The following is a 21,538-nucleotide window of genomic DNA, read 5'->3' as shown; positions in this document are numbered from 1 at the left end:
AAGGCATCTAATGTGTTTCTACTGCTTTATTTGCATGTGGACTTTCTCATTGTTCTTAATTTCTTAATCTTTTATTTTTATTCTTGCCTAATTTTATTACTTTAAGTCTTAGAGACTTCTCTTTTTTGTTCTCCAGATTTGAAAAATTCTTCTACAATCTTAAAATACATCAGACTTCAGTTTGGGCATACACATTTTGGAGCAAGTAAAAAACATTTGGCAAAAAAATCTGTCAAAAGCAGTGCCCAGTACGTAATTTTTGTCTTATTTCTGAGAAATATAATGACAAAGATATAATTACATTCTTTTAATTATAAGTGTAATTGACTTAACTGTACTATTTTTCTTCTTCCTGTGGTTATCTAAATATTACAAGGGAATTCTGCATTGGGGAATTACTAGAAAATCAAAGCATTTTAATGTGTTGAAGTTTAAACACATTAACTTCTCATAATTATAACAATATACTAATTGATATTTTTTGGTGGCTCGTAATATCCATTCTAGTATTTCACAGTCCTAGCTTCTCTCTTCTCTTTCTTTATTCTGGACAATTAAAAGGAAATATTTTGTGTCCCCTTATTAATAAGAAGGTGTAGTTATTTGGCTAACAGTACGTCAACTAAAATGATAACATTTGATTTTGAAAGAAGATTTTTTTTTTCTGTTTAATTTAAATTTTAAACATGGGTGGTATGGCTATTCTAAGAATACACCATATGGTTAACTCAAGTTTAGGCAGACCCTTAAACTGTCAGCAAGCTCAATATTTTAGTACCCGTTCTAAGCAATTACAAAGTATCTGTCAGATTATCATTCATCTGACCAGAAATATGTGTAACATTCATGCACTGTGATAATGTTGAACTTGAAGTTTCTTTTCCTTTTTTTTTCTTTTCATAAGGAAAAATAAGCTCTATCAGTTTCATGAGTAATGATAGAGCTATTTCAAAAGAAATCATTTTTATTTTCCATTACTTTCCACATATTTTTTAAAATATATTATTTTGACCTTGCTCAAAATGATCAAAATGATCCTATTCTATATGTTTATTTTGACAACTTTAGTTTCTAAAAATAAAATAATCAGGTGCTTCCTGTTTCCATATTTATTTACTCCTATTAGGAAAATGGGACAGTGGCAAATGTGTGCTTTCTCCTGAGTTAACTTCACTTTTAACCTTACTGTTTCTGTCCATTAATTTCTTCTTTCATGTTAGGTATATTATATTTGCATAATTAGTATGGTGCTTAAAAAAAAAAAACCTCAAGGATACAACAATTTCAAAATATATTGTCCATTTTTGTTAGATAAAATCTTAATAAGGTAAGTTTTTTTATTGGTTCTTTCTCAATTAACTTGGGTTGGGAAATAAATTGAAAATACCTTGCATAAACTAACTTTAATTATAAAACTTTTATACATTGTTTATTCTTCTCACTATATTATTGCCTACAGCCATGCTTTTAAAATAATAAATCCACAAGACAAAGGCAACATAGTCAAATTATTCATAAACCAACCTTTGCACAGGGATAAAGTGATAAAAACAAAACAAATATTCTTGCTTTTGTTCATTTAGAATATTCTTCAGAAACAAAAGTGTTGAGTTATTACCCTTTTATGGTCTTGCCTTTGTTTTCTGCTTTGTTGCTGATTTCATGCATTAGCTCTTTGTCTCTCTTCATAGTTCATCATTCTAGAAATGAATGCAATGTTACACTGGACACTGGAGATCATGACTGAAGCAAATGGGAAGAAAAGATGCTTGAAATGTGACATCGATCACGTAATGGCCCAGATGAGTTCAAACCACCCTCTGCCAAAGCCTTAAACTGTACCTTCCAATAATATACAGACATTTCCTGAATAATTTTAAAGCAGTTCTGGATTTCTCTTCAAAACTTTAGTAATAGAATACCTGAAGCCAAAGTAGGGCCTAACATTTTGGAGCAGGGGCAGAAGAGAAGTATTCTCATCCATTTTCCTGACTTCTGAATGCTCACCCCCAAGCCCTACCACCTCATTTTGTGCCATCCACATTAGGAACCTATTTAGATGTGGCATCCAACAAAAGAAATCAGATTGGTGACATTAATGTGAATAAACATAACAATTACATTCTATACATTAAATGCAATCAATGAAATAAATTTATTAATTATCCAAAGTACATTCAATTCTAAGGATTAAGCAATAAAATAATAAATTTGCCTTCAAAAATTTCAAAATTTACTTGTGAGTTTACATTAATCATATTACTCCTGCAAAAAAAGTGAGAACTGCTTGAAGTCGTATAGAAATGGGGGCAATTTAATTGAGCATGAACACAGAACATTTGTGGTACTATTGTGTATGAGAAAGCTATGAACATAGTAGAACTCAGTGACATATATCAAAGGGTAACTGTGTTTCTAGGAGGACACAGCACATAATATGCAGTGGGATGGTGGTGGGAGGGTGGCAGAAATGGTGGCAAGACAGGATTAGACATAGATCATTTGCTCCTCACTTCTTACCCTACTCCTCTCCAAGACTGTGCTCTGGTTCTTCTTCCCAACCCCATGCTTCCATAAATTATGTGTGTTAACTTTCCACATAGAAAAAAATCCTGCTCCATCATGACTTGTCTCTTCTTTTTTTTTTTTTCTTAAAGATTTTATTTATTAATTTGACAGAGAGAGATAACGAGAGTAGGAACACAAGCAGAGAGAGTGGGAGAGCGAGAAGCAGGCCTCCTGCCAAACAGGGAGCCCAATGAGGGGCTCAATGCAGGGCTCCATGCAGGGCTCGATCCCACACCCTGGGATCATGACCTGAGCCAAAGGCAGATGCTTAACCGACTAAGACACCCAGGCGCCCCATGACTTGTCTCTTCTTCTTAAAACTAGGTCTTAAGCTTCTCAGGAATAGTGTTTGAGTAGAGATGGAGTGTGTGTGTGTGTGTGTGTGTGTGTTTTAATAAACTTATTTTAGAATAGCTTTAATTTTTTTTTTAAGATTTTTATTTATTTATTCATCAGAGACAGAGAGAGAGAGAGGCAGAGGCAGAGGGAGAAGCAGGCTCCTCACTGAGCAGGGAGCCCGATGCGGGACTCGATCCCAGGACCCTGGGATCATGACCTGAGCCGAAGGCAGACGCCCAACTGACTGCGCCACCCAGGCATCCCAGAATAGTTTTAGATTTACAGAAAAGTTGTAAAGTTAGGGAAGACAGTTCCCATATATCTACACCCAATTTTCCCTATTAACAGCTTATGTTAATATGGGTACACTTGTCACAATTAATAAACAATTACTGACCCATTATTACTAACTAAAACTCACACTTTATTCAGATTTCCTTATGTTTTTAACTATTATGGTTCCAGGGTCCCATCCAGAAAATGCATCACATTTACAAAACTGTATTTTTTATTCTTAAAACCCTAGCATGATAGTCAATATCTAATTGGAAGAAGCTCAATGAGTAGTTATGGAGTAAGTGAATGACTGAATAAATGTTTCTTAAAAAGATACAGAAGCTTCTAAATCCCTGAAGGGAAAGATCAGGATGTATAACAACAACAAAAAAAATGAAGTGATGGGGCGCCTAGGTGGCTCAGTCATTAAGCATCTGCCTTCGGCTCAGGTCATGGTCCCGGGGTCCTGGGATAGAGCTCCACGTCGGGATCCCTGCTCGGTGGGAGGCCTCCTTCTCCCTCTCCCTCTGCCTCTGCTTGTGTTCCCTCTCTCACTGTCTCTCTCTCTCTGTGTCAAATAAATAAATAAAATAATACATTATATGTTAAAAAAAAAAGAAGAAGATAGTAGGAAGGGAAAAATGAAGGTGGGGAATCAGAGGGGGAGACGAACCATGAGAGACTATGGACTCTGAGAAACAAACTGAGGGTTCTAGAGGGGCGGGGGTGGGGGGATGGGTTAACCAGGTGATGGGTATTAAAGAGGGCACGTACTGCATGGAGCACTGGGTGTTATACGCAAACAACGAATCATGGAACACTACATCAAAAACTAATGATGTAATGTGTGGTGATTAACATAATATAATAAAATTTAAAAAATAAAAAAAAACCTTAAAAAAAATGAAGTGGACCTAATTTTATTAGTCCAAGAAAACATTCCCCCGAGAGATGAATGAGTTCTGGAATCTTACAAAATGCTTTTCCACAATTCACCAATATTCGATGTTTTCTCACCTGAACTCAATGATACCATGATGTGTCACAATTTATATCATCAATGGTCATTCACAACAGATACAATGTATATGTTAAATTATTACCTATATATGTTATCTAGTAAAAAAAAAGTAGGTAGAGAATGGTATAATAGATACTCACGAATTTAAGTATATTTATCAAGACCAAGGGTATGATTTGGAAATCTGAATAAATGACACCCTCAACCTACGTGATGGACATAAGGGGGAAAAAAATGAAAAAGGTAACATGAAAGTGAGGCTCCCTTGTAGCATCACCCCACTTAGCCCACCGAGCGTTTCTCCTGCTCCCATGGAGCGAGCACTGAGTCACCTGCAGGGCTTGTTAAAACACAGCTTCCGAAGCCCCAGAATTATTGATGCAGAAGCTTCCCATGGTTGATGTTGCCAGTCTCTGACACTTTGCATAGCACCCCAGTGCTCATCCCCTCTGGGACCCTCATTCAGAAAAGGAACAAAAGAAAATTCCCAGTAACTTCATCTCCTCTGCAATGAAATTCAACTAAGCCTTCTGTCAGGTGAATTTTTGAGCAGTGGCTCTGCCTCTTAAAAACATAACACAGAAGCCAACAACAACAAAAAGTTCGGTTTTGTTTTTATTCACTAGCTACTAACCACCCAGCCTTTAATTACTGGCTTTAGGAATGATCTGAGTAAGTCATTTTATTCTATTCGCAAGAGTCTTACCAAGTAAATAAAATGAAATAATAAAATAAAATAAAAAGACTCCTTGCCCTCAAAAAAGTTAAAATGTTTAAAGACAATTATATAAACTAGGGAACATCATGAGCCATCACAACACAATATCCATTTCCATGATACCTTTATGTTTTCTACAATAATCATTTGGCATTGGCAGTGTCCATCAGTCTCTTTACACTTGTAAGAAAAGTAAGCCTCAGAAGTTCAATGATTTAGCCAGAATAATACAACATCAAATAGGATATACGCCCTGCAGATTCAAACCCAGGATTTTAAAATTGTGAGCCCGTACTTACTCTTTCCACTAGAACATACTGTTCCCTAATAACAATTTTAAAAAATATTTTGGAGAAATTATACACACTGGGAGGTCTCATAAGGGAAGGAACAGAGTCCTACAATTCTGGAATTGGAAAGAATCTCAGAAATCACACGGTCCATAATAAACTCTTGGACTCAGGGTTAGGAAAAAAGCCATCGAGAGGCATGAAGAGCTATATGCAATTCTGTCAGCACACTTCCTCTTTGGCTTTAGTTCCACAGTGCATCTTGAGCTTTGAATTTAAAGCCCTCCTCATTTCCCATCATTTCCTGGGAGGGAATTGGCCAGAAAGGAAAAGGTCAGTGTCCCTAGCTGACCTCTCTTTTCCCCTTCTTTGATTCCCATTTTCTTTGCTGCTGTTCTTTTTGGGTTCTGGAGTTAGTCTGGCTACTTAACATCACCACTGAGACTTACCCTTTGGGATGCTGCTCCTCTGTTCTACCCTGTGAATAAAAGCCTCTTTCTATTTGGTTTCAATGAATTAAAACTCAGAGAAAGTGGACTAAAATGGACTAGAAAGAGATAGGCTTACATAAAGCATATGCTAACTTACGCTTAACCCAAGCTGAGCCAGAGAATGGAGGGCAGGCATGTCCACTCCTGTTGGGTACCCTCATTCCTTCCCACTCCATCCCCACAGCCACGAGAGTCACAAGGGGCCTGGCAGCATCAGCTGCCCACGAGAAACACAGGCTAGACAAAGAGGACAAGTTGTCCAGGTGGCTAGTAAGCAAATACTAAAGTATTTGCCACATTTTCATATTTCATTATTTCCTAAGTCATGAATTTCAACAAATTTTGAATGCCAAATGAGTATAATTAAACTTTGATTTTTAATTCAAAGGTCCTGTCTTTCTAGTCATTGAATTAGACAACAGAAATGAAACGAATATTGAAGATAAACTGAGGGCCAAAGATATAGACCATTCACTACCAGTATGTTTTCATTCCACTTCTGGCCTAAGATGGGGCAGAAATAAAAATCTCTCTCTGGAAAAAAAGTGGAAGAGGAGGAAACGGGAGGGGGTGGTGACCATACAGGAAAGACAAATGCAGCGAAAGGTAGACGAAAGAAAAAACAAAAACAAAACACGAAGAACCTTGATGATAAACGGGTGAATATGGTTAACAGGTCTGGAGGATGTCCAGAGGCTTTGGCCGCTCCACTACCATGCAGCCCCGAGAGGAATGGAGGGGAACAGGGAGAAAACAACCCAGCCTCTCTCCTAATGCATGTCTTACCAAAGGAGCCATAAATAGTTCTTCAGGATTCCTTAGTTTCCTTGGTACTCTTCACCCCACCCCCCACCAGGCTCTCCTTTTAAAAACAGGGCTCTAAATCATTTTGTTTCATTTATATAGCCACTCAGTGAGCATTATCGAACACCTACCAAGAGGTGAGGAATTGCGCCCCACACAGCTTTCCTACCTGTTTGTCCCGGGGAAGGTAGAATGGAAAGCTTTCTTTCGCTTTCAGTGCAAGCAGTACATGCTAGGCAGATAGCTGTTTCTAAGACACTGTTTTGTTTAACTTTTGACAGTGTGGTCTGGTCTTAGTAATATTAGTTCTATGTGCTTTACAAAGCTGGGTCTACAATAACCTTTGTCAGTAACTTTGGTTTATTTTGTGGCTTTGGTCTGCTATCTCCAAGGTGCCATCAGGTGAAGTTCCAACTTTCCTCTTCCTTTAAGTTCCAACTTTCCAATTAAGGATAATTTAATTACTTACACTATCAAAAAAATAATTCCACAGTGAGTTACAAACATGGGAGACCCCAATATCGCTTGTTCCTTCTAGTCATCTACTCCAGTAAGAGCTGGATTTCATGAAAGAAAAATCTTTGCTTTCAAGTAAAAAACCGTACTGATCTTCCCTTATTTTAAGTCATAAGATCTTCCCTTATTTTAAGTCATAAGTTAATAATTAACTTATGATGGTTTTAGAATTTAAAAAGGGCAACCAGGGTAGACTAGTTCTCTCTGAACTTCTTCTGATTCATTGAATAACCTCTGAAAAGTTTCCCATGCTAAAGTATTTGCCACATTAATTTGCATTGTCTCGTGTAATTCTTTCAGTGTAATGCAAGTTACATATTACCCCATTTTACAGATGAGAACATTCATAATCAGAAAAGATAAGGACCTTAGGATCATACAGCCAGAAGCAAGATTCACATTCAGTATGCCTCATCCAAAGTCTAGAGTTTTTAGGCCAATGAAAATAGAATGTGAGAGTGTTTTGTAATTCCTGGGCCTACGCTATTCTTCTATATGAACTGTGCCAAAGCCATGAGCTAAGTCCTTGAACAGAGAGCAGTAATGGCTGAGAGTTTAGTTACCAGGAACAGAGGCAGAAATACATTTCTAATCTAAGCCCAGAAATCAGGCAAGTCATGGATTTCTCTTTTCCTCTTCCACACTTGTAGAGGCAAGATTACCAGGGCAAGAGGGCCATATAGTGAGAATACCCTGAACCAGGCATTAGCATTAAGGGAGGCTGAACATTTCTTGAGTTATCAGTTGCCTTGGCCATCACCAGGGCCATGCATGTGAAGTCAAGTCACCAATTCCACAGCCATCTCTGTTCTTGAAATCAGCACATTCTTCAGAGACTATAACACTGGGTTCAAATGTGGCATTCCCACATTCTTTTCATTCATAGTCCAGAAAACCCAGCCTGTACAATATTCAGTCTTGTCATTGTCACCCTTATCATCCTTATCAAAGAATAATGCTTGCCTAAGTCCAAGAAATAACTAATGACATTGATAGTTTCTCTTATGCTTCAAATGTTACTTAAAACCAGGCTGCGAGAAAATTATTAAAATAACCATCAACCTTTGTAGAATTTATATAATATTCCAAAGTGTCAGATTTTGTGCTAAAAGACTATGACCACCATTTAGCTCCGCGTCTTGAAACTAAGAAAATAATATAAATCTTCACTCTGCACCTTTTGGAAAATGTTTTAATGGTATGATTTCACTTTTGTTTTGTTTTCAATTCTCTGAGCCTGACCTTACAAAACTACTTTAACACTGCGGTGGCTATGGATAAAGGGGCATGCATGCATGCAAAGTGCCATTTCTGGATTCCAGCAGACTAAATTCCTCTACTAAACCACAGAAGAGTTTGACACACAAAGATAAAGGAGTAAATCTTTGCACGCTCTCCCACTAAGAACTCCTAATGATGATTCCAGTAGATACCTTTGAAGAAATAGAACTGATCCTGCAGATTGCTAACAGTAATTTCCACCAGCAATGACCAATTTGATGTTTGGTTCTTTATTATGTGGCCATAGAACTGAGGCCACCAAGTTGATCTCATCCCAGAGAGACCCCCTCTATGAAATCACCTCAAGCTAGGTGACAAATCTGACATAGACAGCAAAGTAATAATAGGGCAACAAATTTTTGAAAGAATATTCCACTGTGACAACATGACTACTGCATATATTTAATAGTCAAGAACAAGTATTGGATTCTATCTTATGGACAGGACACTCTCCTCATAAGACCTGCAGAAATGGTTTTATGCAACTAAGTTATTTTTTCAGTCTAAAATTGGCCCAGTTCATTTATAAATTCCATTTACTGTTTTTGCTAGCTCTGACCCTACCGCTATATTAAAGGACAACAGTTTTCACAGTGTAAGACCCAAAATCCAGGTAAGGACTAAATAATTCATATTCACTCAGGGACTTCAGTATATCCATATGCACTTCCGTGACACGTGGGCAATATGTGTCCATAACAAACATAAAAGTATGAAGAATAGACCATCTAAAATCCTTACATGGACTTCCTCTACAGAAAGTATATTCTGTGTAAACTATACTCAACAAAACACTGTAATTCCTTTCATCTTAGTCTGGTGTTTTTAATTTAATATAAACTATTTCTTAATAAATCCATCACTTAATTCTTACTGACTCTCCCTGATGGAGATCTGGCATGAAGATCTGTGTTTACTCTTGGGTCCTAGTTTAACTACTTTCTTCATGAATCATGCCTTATGACCAGTTTTTATTTATTGATCGCAGAAAGATGTGTGACTAATGTCACTATTGATAATACCCAGTTACTGGCTGAGCTATGAGCTGGGTTCGGAAAAACCGGCCTAGTCACTGCCTCTTTTTTTATTTGCGCTGGATGTGAAATGAATACCATGCTTCCAGGAGGATCACTTAAAACTTTCAGTTTGGGGGCACCTGGGTGGCTCAGATGGTTAAGCGTCTGCCTTTGGCTCAGGTCATGATCCCGGGGTCCTGGGATCAAGCCCCACGTCGGGCTCCTGGCTCAGCAGAGAGCCTGCTTCTCCCTCTCCCTCTGCCTCTCCCCCTGCTCATGCTCTCTCTCTCTCTATCTCTGTGTCTCAAATGAATTAATAAAGAAAAAAATCTTTAAAAGAAATAAAATAAAACTTTCAGTTTTTATTGTGCTCTTCTAGAATTCTATCTCAATTTTCTTCCATATAAATTGGAAAAAGTTCTGAAGGTTGTGGTGTAAAATGAGTATGTATAATTAATTGATACACTACACATGCTATTAAAGCAAAACTATTGGCCATGAATCTTGGAAAAAAAGACACTGGTGATTCAATCATCTTCTAAATTATTATAACCAGAAGCCAAAGGTATGGAAGATGGGATGTGGAGTGAATGCCACCTATCAGGATAAACCATACATTTTATGCTAATTAAGACCAGCTTCTTCTGTCTTCTATATTAACATTATCCTAGCATTTATTGATATCCAAACTCATGCCATTCCTAAAGGTTTTTCTCTTTAGGACATGTTTCCTTCTAACCTTCTCAATTTCTATCAGTCTTCAGGAAACATTAATTAATTAACTTTTACGTTATAAAGTACTTCCACAGTTTTGTCATTTCATTTGATTCTCTCAAAAACTCAGGAAGATATACAGAGAAAGCACCATTACTATCCCTATTTTTAAATTAAGGAAACTGAGGCACAGACAATTACCATTAGTATAAGTGGAAGGACTAGAGGTGGAGTGAAGACCTCTGACTCTGAATCCTGAACTCTCTGAACTATGACAAATCTGTTCTTAATTGGTTATAGCTAAATATAGACAGACTAATTAATACTCTTCATCCCACTTTTTGTATGTACAGATATATATTCAATGCTCAAATCCACTTTCATAAGGTCAACATATTTTAGGAATGATCTTCTGCCATAGTTATGTCTTTACTTCGTTATCTCTTCACCAAACATCCTCTGATTACACAACTACTCTCCTTGGCTTCTGTGATTGTCATTCTTTACTGGGTCTTTGATTACCTACCCCATCTGCCAAACTCCCTTGATTGAATTTCTGGGGTTTTCCATGTACATTGGGATTTCTTCTTTGACATGGGGCTTTGCTCATTTGTTTTTTCTTCTTTGAGCTCCATTATCAAGAGGGTTATTTTTGCCTTCCCTGTAACCTCATTAATGCAGGATGGTGAGAGATAAGGAGAGAACAGACATCAACAGAGAGAAGTGGCTGAATCTAGTAGGACTCTACTCCCTTCCTTCTCTCTCTCCCTCACTTCTGTCATGAGGATCACAGCTATTTTTCAAGGAAATCCTTGGGTAGAATATTATAAATTTGAATTAACCACACCAATATTATCCTCTTTAGGGTACTGGCTATAAAGTTGGCTATAATTCTTAACTATGCACAAACTCTTAAATATTTGCCTAGTACAGTTAATGTCAACTCATATCTTGACTGAAAAGTCTTATAAAGCAGGACAGCACCTTGCTATATTTTTGTTAACCCAATTTATCTTATATGTATAAAATATATTAAAAGATATGTTCATTGTCTCAACAAGAGTAAACATCTCACAGCTTTATCCACTAGGCTTGCTCTCAGCATATTTGCTTAACATCGGAGTGGAGTGGATATTCAGTAAGAAGAGGGAGGAATTCAGTATTACCCCACTGCGGGTGGAGGGTAGTGGGAAATAAGCAAGAAGATGCTCTAGATCTGATACCAACTTTCTACCTTGTCTTCCTTCCTTCTCTGCCTTTTTTCCCCTTTTAGCTCTAACCGTCTCCCCTCCTCTTAAACTCTGTTTTTAGAACATGCCTCTTCCAGAGATAGAGAAGGATGGAGGAGAGAGGAAAAGGACATGTCATGGGTATTTTCATACAATTTAGCTCAAACTTTTATATGACACTGAAATTTTGCCTCCTTTTTGGGAAGAGACTCTAGGCTTGTGGTCTCAGGTGCCATCCTGATAATGGAGGAGACCACCTCCAGGGAGCCTCCCGGATTTATCTGCTGAGGGCTAGGCAGCAGTTCAGAGGTGTTACATTATTTATATCCAGGGCCCCTTATTTTGGAAGACCATGTACTCATGTATAGTATCAATCAACTAACTGACCCATTACTAAAATGTGACAATTTCTGATATCACTGAAGATAGCAAAAGATTATACTCTTAAATACCACCCCCATAGTTTTTGGATACCCCTAAAATGTCCACTGAATTCCAGAAGGTAAAGAGTAAATGGGGGCATCTTACAGTGGACTGATGGGGCTGCATATTCTTAGTCTGGCAGTCCTCTGCTTTTGCTGAGGCACCTGCGGTAGGCATTTACTGCTCAGGCTACATCTCTGGTATGATCTCTCAGCTGATTTTGCTAGCTAGCTAAATTGCACAAGTGAGAACATTCTATTTTCAGGTAACTATACACTGTCTTTGTATAAAAGCACAACAGTGAGCATTTCAGCCAGTGCCATTAAATAAAAAGATTAAGAAAAACCAAAGGGGAATTTGGTGGTAGTTTTCAGTCCAATGTACACATAGAGACTAGCAGTTCTATTCCCACATCATGTAACACAACCCATAAAATCAATTACAGTTATTTCTTTGATTAAGAGAGGTGTAATAAAAAAAAAAAGAGGAACGTAATGAAGATAAGTCTGATAACAGTATTTTACATAGCATTTAGATGCATTAGAGAGTTTTGGTATGCTCTGACCAAATTATAAGCTCTCTGATGAAATACTAAAAGGAGATACCTTTGAAAATACCCGAATATTGAACTACTAAAAACAAGTACCCTAATAATAAGGTATAAAAGGTTAACAGCAGGTGTAGTAGAATGGTAACCCGCCAAAACTGGCAGCTTATCCTCTTGTCTACACAAGAAAAACAATCCATTTATTAGGTTCTTTTTCTGACATCTTTCTTTGTCCATAATTCATCACACCAAATTTTTACATTTTGATACATTTGATCAAACTTCTTAGAAATATGCATTTTGATACACACCGTGATACATCTTCCTAATTCAAATAATCAGTGCTAATGCTAGGTACTCTATTTTAAATTCTTTATAAATTTAGTGTCAATGTGTCTCTTAAACTTATGTTATCTACTGGAGAGTGCTATAGGAAATCTATTTAAATAAAGAAAGTATTCATAGTGTTTTAACTTTTCTAAACATGAGAAATTTCCTATAGTCAAAATCAATGGATGATTATCCAATAAAACCAAAAAATGATCAGTCATGTCTTATACAAGTGAGGCTTCCTGTTTTGTTTCTCCCTCTGGTAAAGATTACACCTACACTTTAAAAATACAGGTTTCTCTTCTTTCTACAATAGGGACATTTAAAGCTCACACAATTGAAAAATGGTTCTTCTGGAATTCTTGTTATTGCAACTGTTATCTGTCTCAATGATTAGTGAGAACAAATCTTTCTGAAAAATGTATTCCAAATTACTTTTAGGTCAGCAGTCACTTTCTCTACATGTGGGTTTTGTTTGTTTGTTTACAGGAAAAATCACCAAACCTATTCACGACTGGCTTTTGCTGGTCCTGATACAAAAGCTATCTTTTGATAATTTATTTATGACCAAATGCTGCTTTCCAAGACATAGCTGCAGAATAAAATATTTAAGCACTTTCTGACAGATCTTCAGTGAAGCAATATGAATTTACGTTAAAAGACTAGATGCTAGTGTGAATAGTATCCTGATACTTTAATAAATGTAAGTCAGTTTACAAGGATTGCTAATAAACTCTGAATATTTTTTCGCCAGACATAAGAGAAATTCTAATAATCAGTTTGACTAAAAAGCTCATTTATGTCACTCGTTAGTCATTTTAATTACATGGTGATGACTGTGATCCTGGGTAAGAAATCATTTTGCTTCTTTTCCCCTCCTCTCATCCCCATTATGGACAACACAAAACCAAAATCAATTGCACCTCTATTTCTAAAGCCCTTCTCCCACATCCTTGCTTCCCAAAATGCATAAATCGGTATTCAAATACCTACGGCTAACTTGGTGGATTCAGCGCCACAAGGCTATTTACAACCTGCTTCCTGCTCCCTTCTGTTGTGCCTGCTAGCGAGTGAACTTCTCATCAACACAACCTAATATTTACAAGACAAAAATAACATCTCTAAGTTGGCATGCGATTTTGCACTATTTTCAGGTGTGGTTAAGTATTGACGTGCTAATTAGAGGTACTTAGAATCTTAGGTCAGTTTTGCATTAATTTCTTTCAGCCGCATTTTAAGGGTCTGTGTTAAAGTGCTTTGCTCTCTCTCGCTCTCTTCTTTTTTTAACAAAAGGATCTATAAAGGTGACCTACCTTTATGTGACAGACGTAAGCGGGGGTGAGTGGTATCAGCCGTGTGCCCTCCTATCCAAAGCTCCAGTAAGCAAGCCCACAGGAGCCGGGTGGCAAGGTTCGCAGCCGATGCCATGCTGCTCTGCTCACCGGGCACCCCTCCGATCCTCACTTTAAGGCGGGTCTGAGTTTTACTTAGGACTCCCCTCCAGGGGCAGCACGTGAGAGGCTTTGTCAGAAATCGAACGCGTTGTCATCAGAAAGCACAGTCCCAAAGTGCCATGTGTCAGGCTGTATTTGGATATGTAAAACCTTTCTTCCCTTAAGACAGTTGTTTATAAGCCGGGAGCAAGAGGACATTCCAAGGAGTGAGCCTTCAGAGCCACGTCCTGTCCAGAGCCCTCTTCAGCAACCATGCCGGTAGACTCAGGAGGAAACTGTATTTTTTTTTTTTTTTTAAGTCACTTCTGCAAGCGCTTCATTCAAAAAAAACCCTGGAGCACTCGCACTGCTTTCCCCGTGGAGCTCTTCTCTTCTGGCTCCCTGAAGCCTCTCCGAAGTCAGTCTCTTGCACTGACTTGCCAAACAGCTAGTTTTAATTCACCTTTCACCTTGCTAATTAAAAACAAGAAGTGCCATTCCCTCTAGGAGTTGCAGGATCCACCCAGCAGGGATGCCGTTCTGTCAGCGAGCCGTGTTTACAGGGAAAGTTCAGGCAGGGTTGAGCTGTTTCTAGGAAGTGTTTCTGGTCCACGTGCCCTGCTCCCACCCGCCCTCCCAGTATTACTGGCCCCACGTCACTCAGCGCAGGAGACAAGTCCAAGCTTTGATGGGGAAGGCGGATCAGGAGGGAGAATGATCTATGTAATAGGCTGATTACTGGGGTATATACAACAGAAGACGGTGGAGCACCGGGAAGGGCTTTTAAATGCTCACTCACCAAGATTAACCCTTGAATAAATGCAAATTCATTTTAAATAATCTGTTTGCCACCAACCAGCACCCAAATTGATTTTTTTCAGTTTCCACTGAAACTGTGGGGTGGTTTTTTTTTTTTTTCCTTCACATTTATGGCTTTTTTAAAATTACTGATTACATCTTAGAAATGTTATTTTCAACTCTCGGGAGGAAAGTATGTTTCAAGAGCCTGAAAAAAACAAGTCACCTGTGATTGTTTCATAAATGTGTTAATACTAAAAAAATTATTTTGCTTAGGCAAATTCTTCAAACCAATTAAAAGCAAATCCTTTTTTTTTTTTTTTTAAAGCAAGTCATAAATTTCAGCCCAAGTTTAAGAATACATTCTGAAGTCATTTTCTCCTAGGTAAGGTACCTATGGAAAAGTTTAGGTTCTCTATGTGACAGATCCCAGTAAAGCAGGTATTAGAAGACTCATGATGTGAAATTCTCCTGCTATGCACTTTCAGAGTTTATTTTCCAAGACACTATGTTTGTGTAAATAAGCTTAACACAACAGGTCAACTTTACAAACTACTTTCAATCAATCTCAAAAACTAAACCAAACACTCTGTAGCTGTTGGCATGGAAATGAATGTCACTATTTTAAGAGACCAATAAACTTGAATAGGTATGTGATTTGAGAGTCAAGAGTTAAATGGTAAACAAATGATTCTCAGCTACAACTTTTCTTATTGTTTTTAAATGGTACCGGTTAAGAGCACTTCTTGAGAATTATGTGTTTAAAATCGTATGATTATAACAAAAAAAGAACACAGGTTACCCTGATATTTTGCATTATATATAAGCAAACGTAGAGCCGGGCATTATCGACCCATTTTCCTAAGCATGATATGTTCTATTACAAGCAGAGTATATTTTAGTAAAATGTAAATGTCACTGGATATTATAAATAATTAGATTTCCAAGGTCTACAAAAGATAACAAACTCTAAACATTATTTAACAGTAGAGCAACGTGAAGTATTTAGAGACTTTTAACCTGGGGTGGTCTCTGTAGGCACTTGCATATTTTAAAAGCCAGTCTGATGAGCTACAGACCTAAAGGTTGCTCTAAGTGTGATATAATGTACCTTTGGAATCCTCTTTTGCTCTCTTCCAGAACCGAAGTAACTAGAAAGTAAATAGCAGCTTTGATATGTGTTATCTAATGGTATGATTCCAGGAAAAGTAAATGTAGAGCATATAACTTTTATTACAAATATATGGCTAGGCTCATACAACTGAAATTCCACTTAAAATTGTGTAGTGCCTGTTCTAACTCTGTTACGGACCTGAGGCCATGTAAGACATTACAACCATTTCATTAGGATACAAAATTCATACCATCAATGTCAATGAGACAATAAATGTTACAGATGTACATATCTGTGCATATGTACATATGTACAAGCTACATACGGAGATTCATCTTTGGTGTTACGTGTCATCCTTCAGATTCAGTTAGGGCACCTTGAAGTACGTGCCAGAATAATGAGCTCCTTTGGGCTTCTCGAAATGTGTTTTGGTTTATCCTTCAGTCATCAATGCCTTTGCTTATTCCCTTTAATTCCTCCGTACGTCCTTCTACCTTCCTCTCTAGTCTATAATCTAAAGATGATGCCAAAAGAAAAAAACAAAATTATTAAAAATTCTAAACATCCAGAACTAACCATAGCCACAGCTGCCCCTATGTGGTTTCGGCCACTATCGGTGGAATGAAGAGTCTCTGAGACGAAATCAGTCATTTGCATCATAAAATAAAATAAGAAGGACCCTGAGGAGCAGGGTCACTATGTAATTTATCATCCAAACAAGACATGTTTTAAGAGTAAAAGAGCCTTCTGTTAATAACCGCATACAAACCGAATACATTATAGACAAATCAGGACATCATGACATGTTACCCTTCGTGGAGAGATTTTGAGGTACCCTTGGGAAACATGGAAATAGAAAAAAAAAACAGTTAAATAACAAAACTGACCTGCCACGTTGAATGAATAGCTTCAGTGAACTGAAGAGCTTTGGGACTAGCAACAGTATCTACTGGTATTACCAATCAGAGGAGCTAAACTGCCAGTTTGAACCACATTAGACAACATGGAAAACCAGGTAAGAAGGGAAATGGCAATTCTTTTTTTTTTTTTTTTTTTAAGATTATTTTAGAGAGAGAAGAGCACACATGAGTGGGGGGATGGGCAGAGGGAGAGAATCTTCCAGCAGACTCCCCACTGAGCGAAGAGCCCAACACAGGGCTCCATCTCACCACCCATGAGATCATGACCTGAGCTAAAACAGAGTTAGACCCTTAACCAACTGAGCCACCCAGGAGTCCTGGGAAATGGCAATTCTGAAGGTATTGCCTGCCAGGTCAAATGTTTCATTCCAAAATCTTAACCTTTTGTTGCTAGGGGTCACACCATGGTAGTGAGGGGGAAAAAGGGGTAGGGGGAGCAGAGTACTCAACAGGATTTCCAGGCTCCCCCATGTGGATTCTGTCACTGGTTCTCCATTTAGTAGCAGAAGAGCAACTGGCCTCTGAAATAATCCTTCCCAGTATGTGGTCCCAGACAATCTGCTGCTGAATCACACAGGGTATTTGCTAAAAGAACACATTCCTACGCCCCACCTGATAGTCCCAGCTTGCCTAAAGTTGTACATACTAAAATTTGAGTTTTACAGTGGTTCCTCTAGGTCAGTGTTGTTAAAACATTAGACATCTGTTCGCTACTCTCACCATTTTTATCATAATAGCATAGTGTTTGCAATTAAAATTTAACTTAAATTTATACAAAACGAAATCATTACCTCATAGGCTTGATGTGCTACTGATATTTTTTCAAACACATGTGGAAACCAACAAAAATTGTAAAACTCTATCTCTGCACGACTTAAAATTATCTCACGTACCATGGGACGCAACACTTACAAATGCCCTCAAGAATATCCATTCTTTCTTTCCTCCCTACCCAGGAAGACAGGAAGGAAAGAAATATATGAGAGACCATATTTCCCAGCCCCTTGGCAGTCACGTGAAGCCATGTGACAAATTCTGACCACCAAATAAATGTGTCACATCTGGGCCGAGCAGTGAAATGCTCCCACACAATTCTTCTGTCTCAAGTTTTTTCTTGCAGAAAAGCAGAAGCAGCTTGCAGAAAAGGAGGAGCCCTTACCCTGAAATGGTGAAGCTATAAGACTGAAGCATCTTAGATTACTGAATCACCACACTTGGGGCCAGCTTGCCTGAAAGCTTACCTGGACCCACAGTAGACTTTACCTGAATAGGAACTAAACATATGTTACTCTACCTGATTAGTTACTACAGCATGGCATAGCCTCTCCTAACTACATGCACACACTTTACCTACTGTGCTTTGGGAAACATGCTCTGGGACAAACACATAGCATCAGTTAAGTCGCTGATAACGCATTCCTTCCTATGTGTCACTAAGACTTACTTCAGCAGAACTTACTCCTAAGCCAGCAAGAGATGTGGATACCAAGGGCTAAGAGATACAGAGAATCCCTGCATCACTTTTAGAATACAATGCGATATGCCCTTCATTTTCCCGACTGAACGCTGTACCCAAAAATGATGTCATACGCAGTATTGATAGGTGAACAGATAGTACTACATCTTAAGAACAATGATGATTAAAACCATTAATACATCGAAGTATCGCAACAGCAATGATGGTGATCCTTTCAGCAACTAAAGATAAACGTTCTCTCCGGTGGTCATGGCATTTCAGATTCACTAATCCTCCTTCGACTCTTGCTAACCCTGCTCTCTGGAGCGTCTCAAATGTCCCACCAATACGACCTGCCACAGCTTGCAGCTGCTGCCATCATTACGACCAGGTCTTACACGCCAAGGCTGCTGATGCATTCACTGGTTGGCCAGTGCAGAGGCCTTGCACTACAGATGCTGTGAGCGCTCCAGAAATCTGGATTGGCCATTTCCCACATTCCATGATTCAAGTAGATGAGAAAAAAACTGACAACTAACTTACTTTTGTATGTTATCAAGAGTAGTCCAAAGAATGGCATCCCATCAATAAGAACGATCCCGGATCCACTCCAGTCACTTGCTGAAAGAGGTTTGGTTGACGCCATTCTTACGTCATCATTTAGAAAGCTAACAATTCAATAGAGTGGCTTTTTTTTTTTTTGACCAGCTATTCTAAAAAACAAACAAAAAACAAAAAAACCCCTCAAAATTTGAGCAGAAATTGTATTTTATAAAATTTTGAATTCTTTGTTTCTGACTTACACAAGGTTTATCCTAATTTTGTCTTAGGTCCTTGACAATGAAGAAAAGCAGGAAATGCATGGCGAGTCAAGTATCAGCTGTAACTGATTTTAATCAGTGTAGTGATGTTTCTCATGCCCTCTTTATGGCAAAATAAAATTATTGTGTGTCATTAACTTGAAAATATTTTAATTTGTAGGTCATGAGAGGTTTCCCTATACTCTTCCTTATGAGTTGTAGAGAATTCCTAAAAAAGGCAGAGCTCCAATCACTTGCTATAAAAAATGTATGAGAAACTTCCATAATATATTGTAATTTATTGGTTTCTGTCTGTTGGAATGTATATTTGTGAGTTATTGGTGGCGCCGATGGTGAATTGCTAGTAATGTGTGACTCACGTCTGCAACATCTAGCAATACACCTCAAACTGATTCCATTAATGGAATAAAAACAATAATACAACGTAATGTAAAATAATGTAATAATAAGGTTAATTTGTCGTGTTCCATATACGCTAGGCACCTCGTAAGGCACATTCATATAGGATCCCATTTAACCCAGACAATAGCCCCATGCAATAGAAACCGTTTTTATTGTCTTTACACATAAGAAGAACCTGGGACACAGATGCCAAGCAACTTGCCTGAGGTGAAACACTGGTAAGTGACAGAACCACCCTTTTCAACCCAGATTCTAGGGCCTATGCTCCGACCATTACATACGTCTTCTGGGAAAGTATTATTTAGATAAGACTGCGTAGCGACTCTTCTGAATTACTATACTAACAGGAACTGATCTTTAATAAATTTTAATAGTGAGCTATATGTAGTTTTGAAATAAAAACTCAAGGCAGTTGGTGCTTCCGTCGGCGACAGCCTCTGTGACTGAACCCGTCAGATGAAACCCTCCATCTGAAGGCAGACACACTCCGCACAGGTGTTAGTGAGTCGTTTAGTGGACTTATCTGGCCCTTGTAGGCTCTTAGCTTTGTCTTCTTACCTTGGCAATCAGGCACACCTGGGAGCTCCACACAGTAGGCAAAACTATTAAAGAATAAATCTGTGAGGGAACTAAGCAAATAGTCTTTTTTTCCCTCATAATCTTTATTCTATATTGAAAAGTAGAGCAGTTGTGTAATAAATAAGTATTTTTTTAAATTGTCAGGTAATAATAGTTACTGGTGGAAATATATATACATATATATTGGTGGAAATATGTATATATATGTATATGTATATATATATGTATATATACATATACATGTGTGTGCACACACACATATTTCTAGTAACAGTTACAGGAGAAGAAGGACGTTTCCAAGAAAGGATTTAAGGGTAATAAATCACTTACGAATAGTTACTGATGTTTATATGATTTTGTCCAAAAGAGCCCAACGTTTTCAAGCAACATTGCCACTAATGTACCTAAACCAAAGACAACACTTTATACTCCGTCCACTTAAGAAATGGACTCAGTACGAGACCAATAATAAGTACCATAAACTACAGTAAAGAAGTTATCCCTCCACTGGCATCTTTAACCTCATTCTTGAATTTAAGACCACTTATATTTTCTTTTTTTTTTTTTTAAAGATTTTATTTATTTATTTGAGACAGAGAGAATGAGATACAGAGAGCATGAGAGGGAGGAGGGTCAGAGGGAGAAGCAGACTCCCTGCCGAGCCGGGAGCCCGATGCGGGATCGGGACTCGATCCCGGGACTCCAGGATCATGACCTGAGCCGAAGGCAGTCGCTTAACCAACTGAGCCACCCAGGCGCCCCAAAGACCACTTATATTTTCTATCTTCCAGGCAAGAAGTGGTCTAATTTTTTCAAGGTCAGTTTCTGGATTATTTACTTTAAAAAAAAGAAAAAGAAGGGAAGGGAAAGAGGGAGGGAGGAAAGTGATAGGAATAGTAATTCAATGTAATTGAATTGATAATTCAATATAATTTTAAAAAAAATTTTCTTTATTGAAGTCTTGAGTCGTCTTTCATTTTCTCTGTACTCTGCATTGTTTTTGAACTACCACTGCTAAAGCCAGAACCAAACCAGTTGGCATGGAGTAATTTATTCAGTAAATAGTTAAATGTGTGAAAAAAAAGTGGCAAGATACACCCTATATGGCTTAAGATATTTAGAGACCCAAAATCAGTTTCTTTCTGTTAATTATTTGAATAATTTCTTTTGTTGTTCACTTAGCTTTGACTGAATGGCCAATGTGTAAGCCTAAAGTGAAGAAAAACAGTTGTGTCCCATTATGAAAGAAGAAAAGGAAGGAATTAGATAAAGCCAGTGCAATTATCCATTAGTCAGCTGGCAAGAAACTGAACAAAAAGTCCAAATATTTTGTAATATTTTATAGTATCTTCAATTGTCATACAGTTGGCAAGTGGATATAAAATTTTATATATCACATAAAGCTGCCATCAACTCAATGAATATACCTGTTTCACATTAAAATAAATGGAA

The 21,538-nt window shown here is 37.8% G+C and overlaps 1 protein-coding gene across 1 annotated transcript in view; it reads right to left on the bottom strand.

Annotated features, from left to right (window-relative positions):
* The window catches only part of SEMA3E (semaphorin 3E), a 246,543-nt gene extending 232,021 nt beyond the window's left edge, over positions 1-14,522 (bottom strand). Inside the window, exon 1 of the mRNA XM_045864795.3 lies at positions 13,877-14,522. Coding sequence (XP_045720751.1) covers positions 13,877-13,991 — 115 coding nt within the window. The 5' untranslated portion in view covers positions 13,992-14,522. The remainder of the gene's footprint in view (positions 1-13,876) is intronic.
* Between the last annotated feature and the right edge of the window lie 7,016 nt (positions 14,523-21,538).

The sequence above is a fragment of the Mirounga angustirostris genome, unplaced genomic scaffold, assembly GCF_029215605.1.
Source record: "Mirounga angustirostris isolate CCGP_5_RB_7025 unplaced genomic scaffold, mMirAng1.0.hap1 SCAF_12, whole genome shotgun sequence".
Classification (NCBI taxonomy): domain Eukaryota; kingdom Metazoa; phylum Chordata; class Mammalia; order Carnivora; family Phocidae; genus Mirounga; species Mirounga angustirostris.
This window is presented reverse-complemented; position numbering and strand designations above follow the sequence as displayed.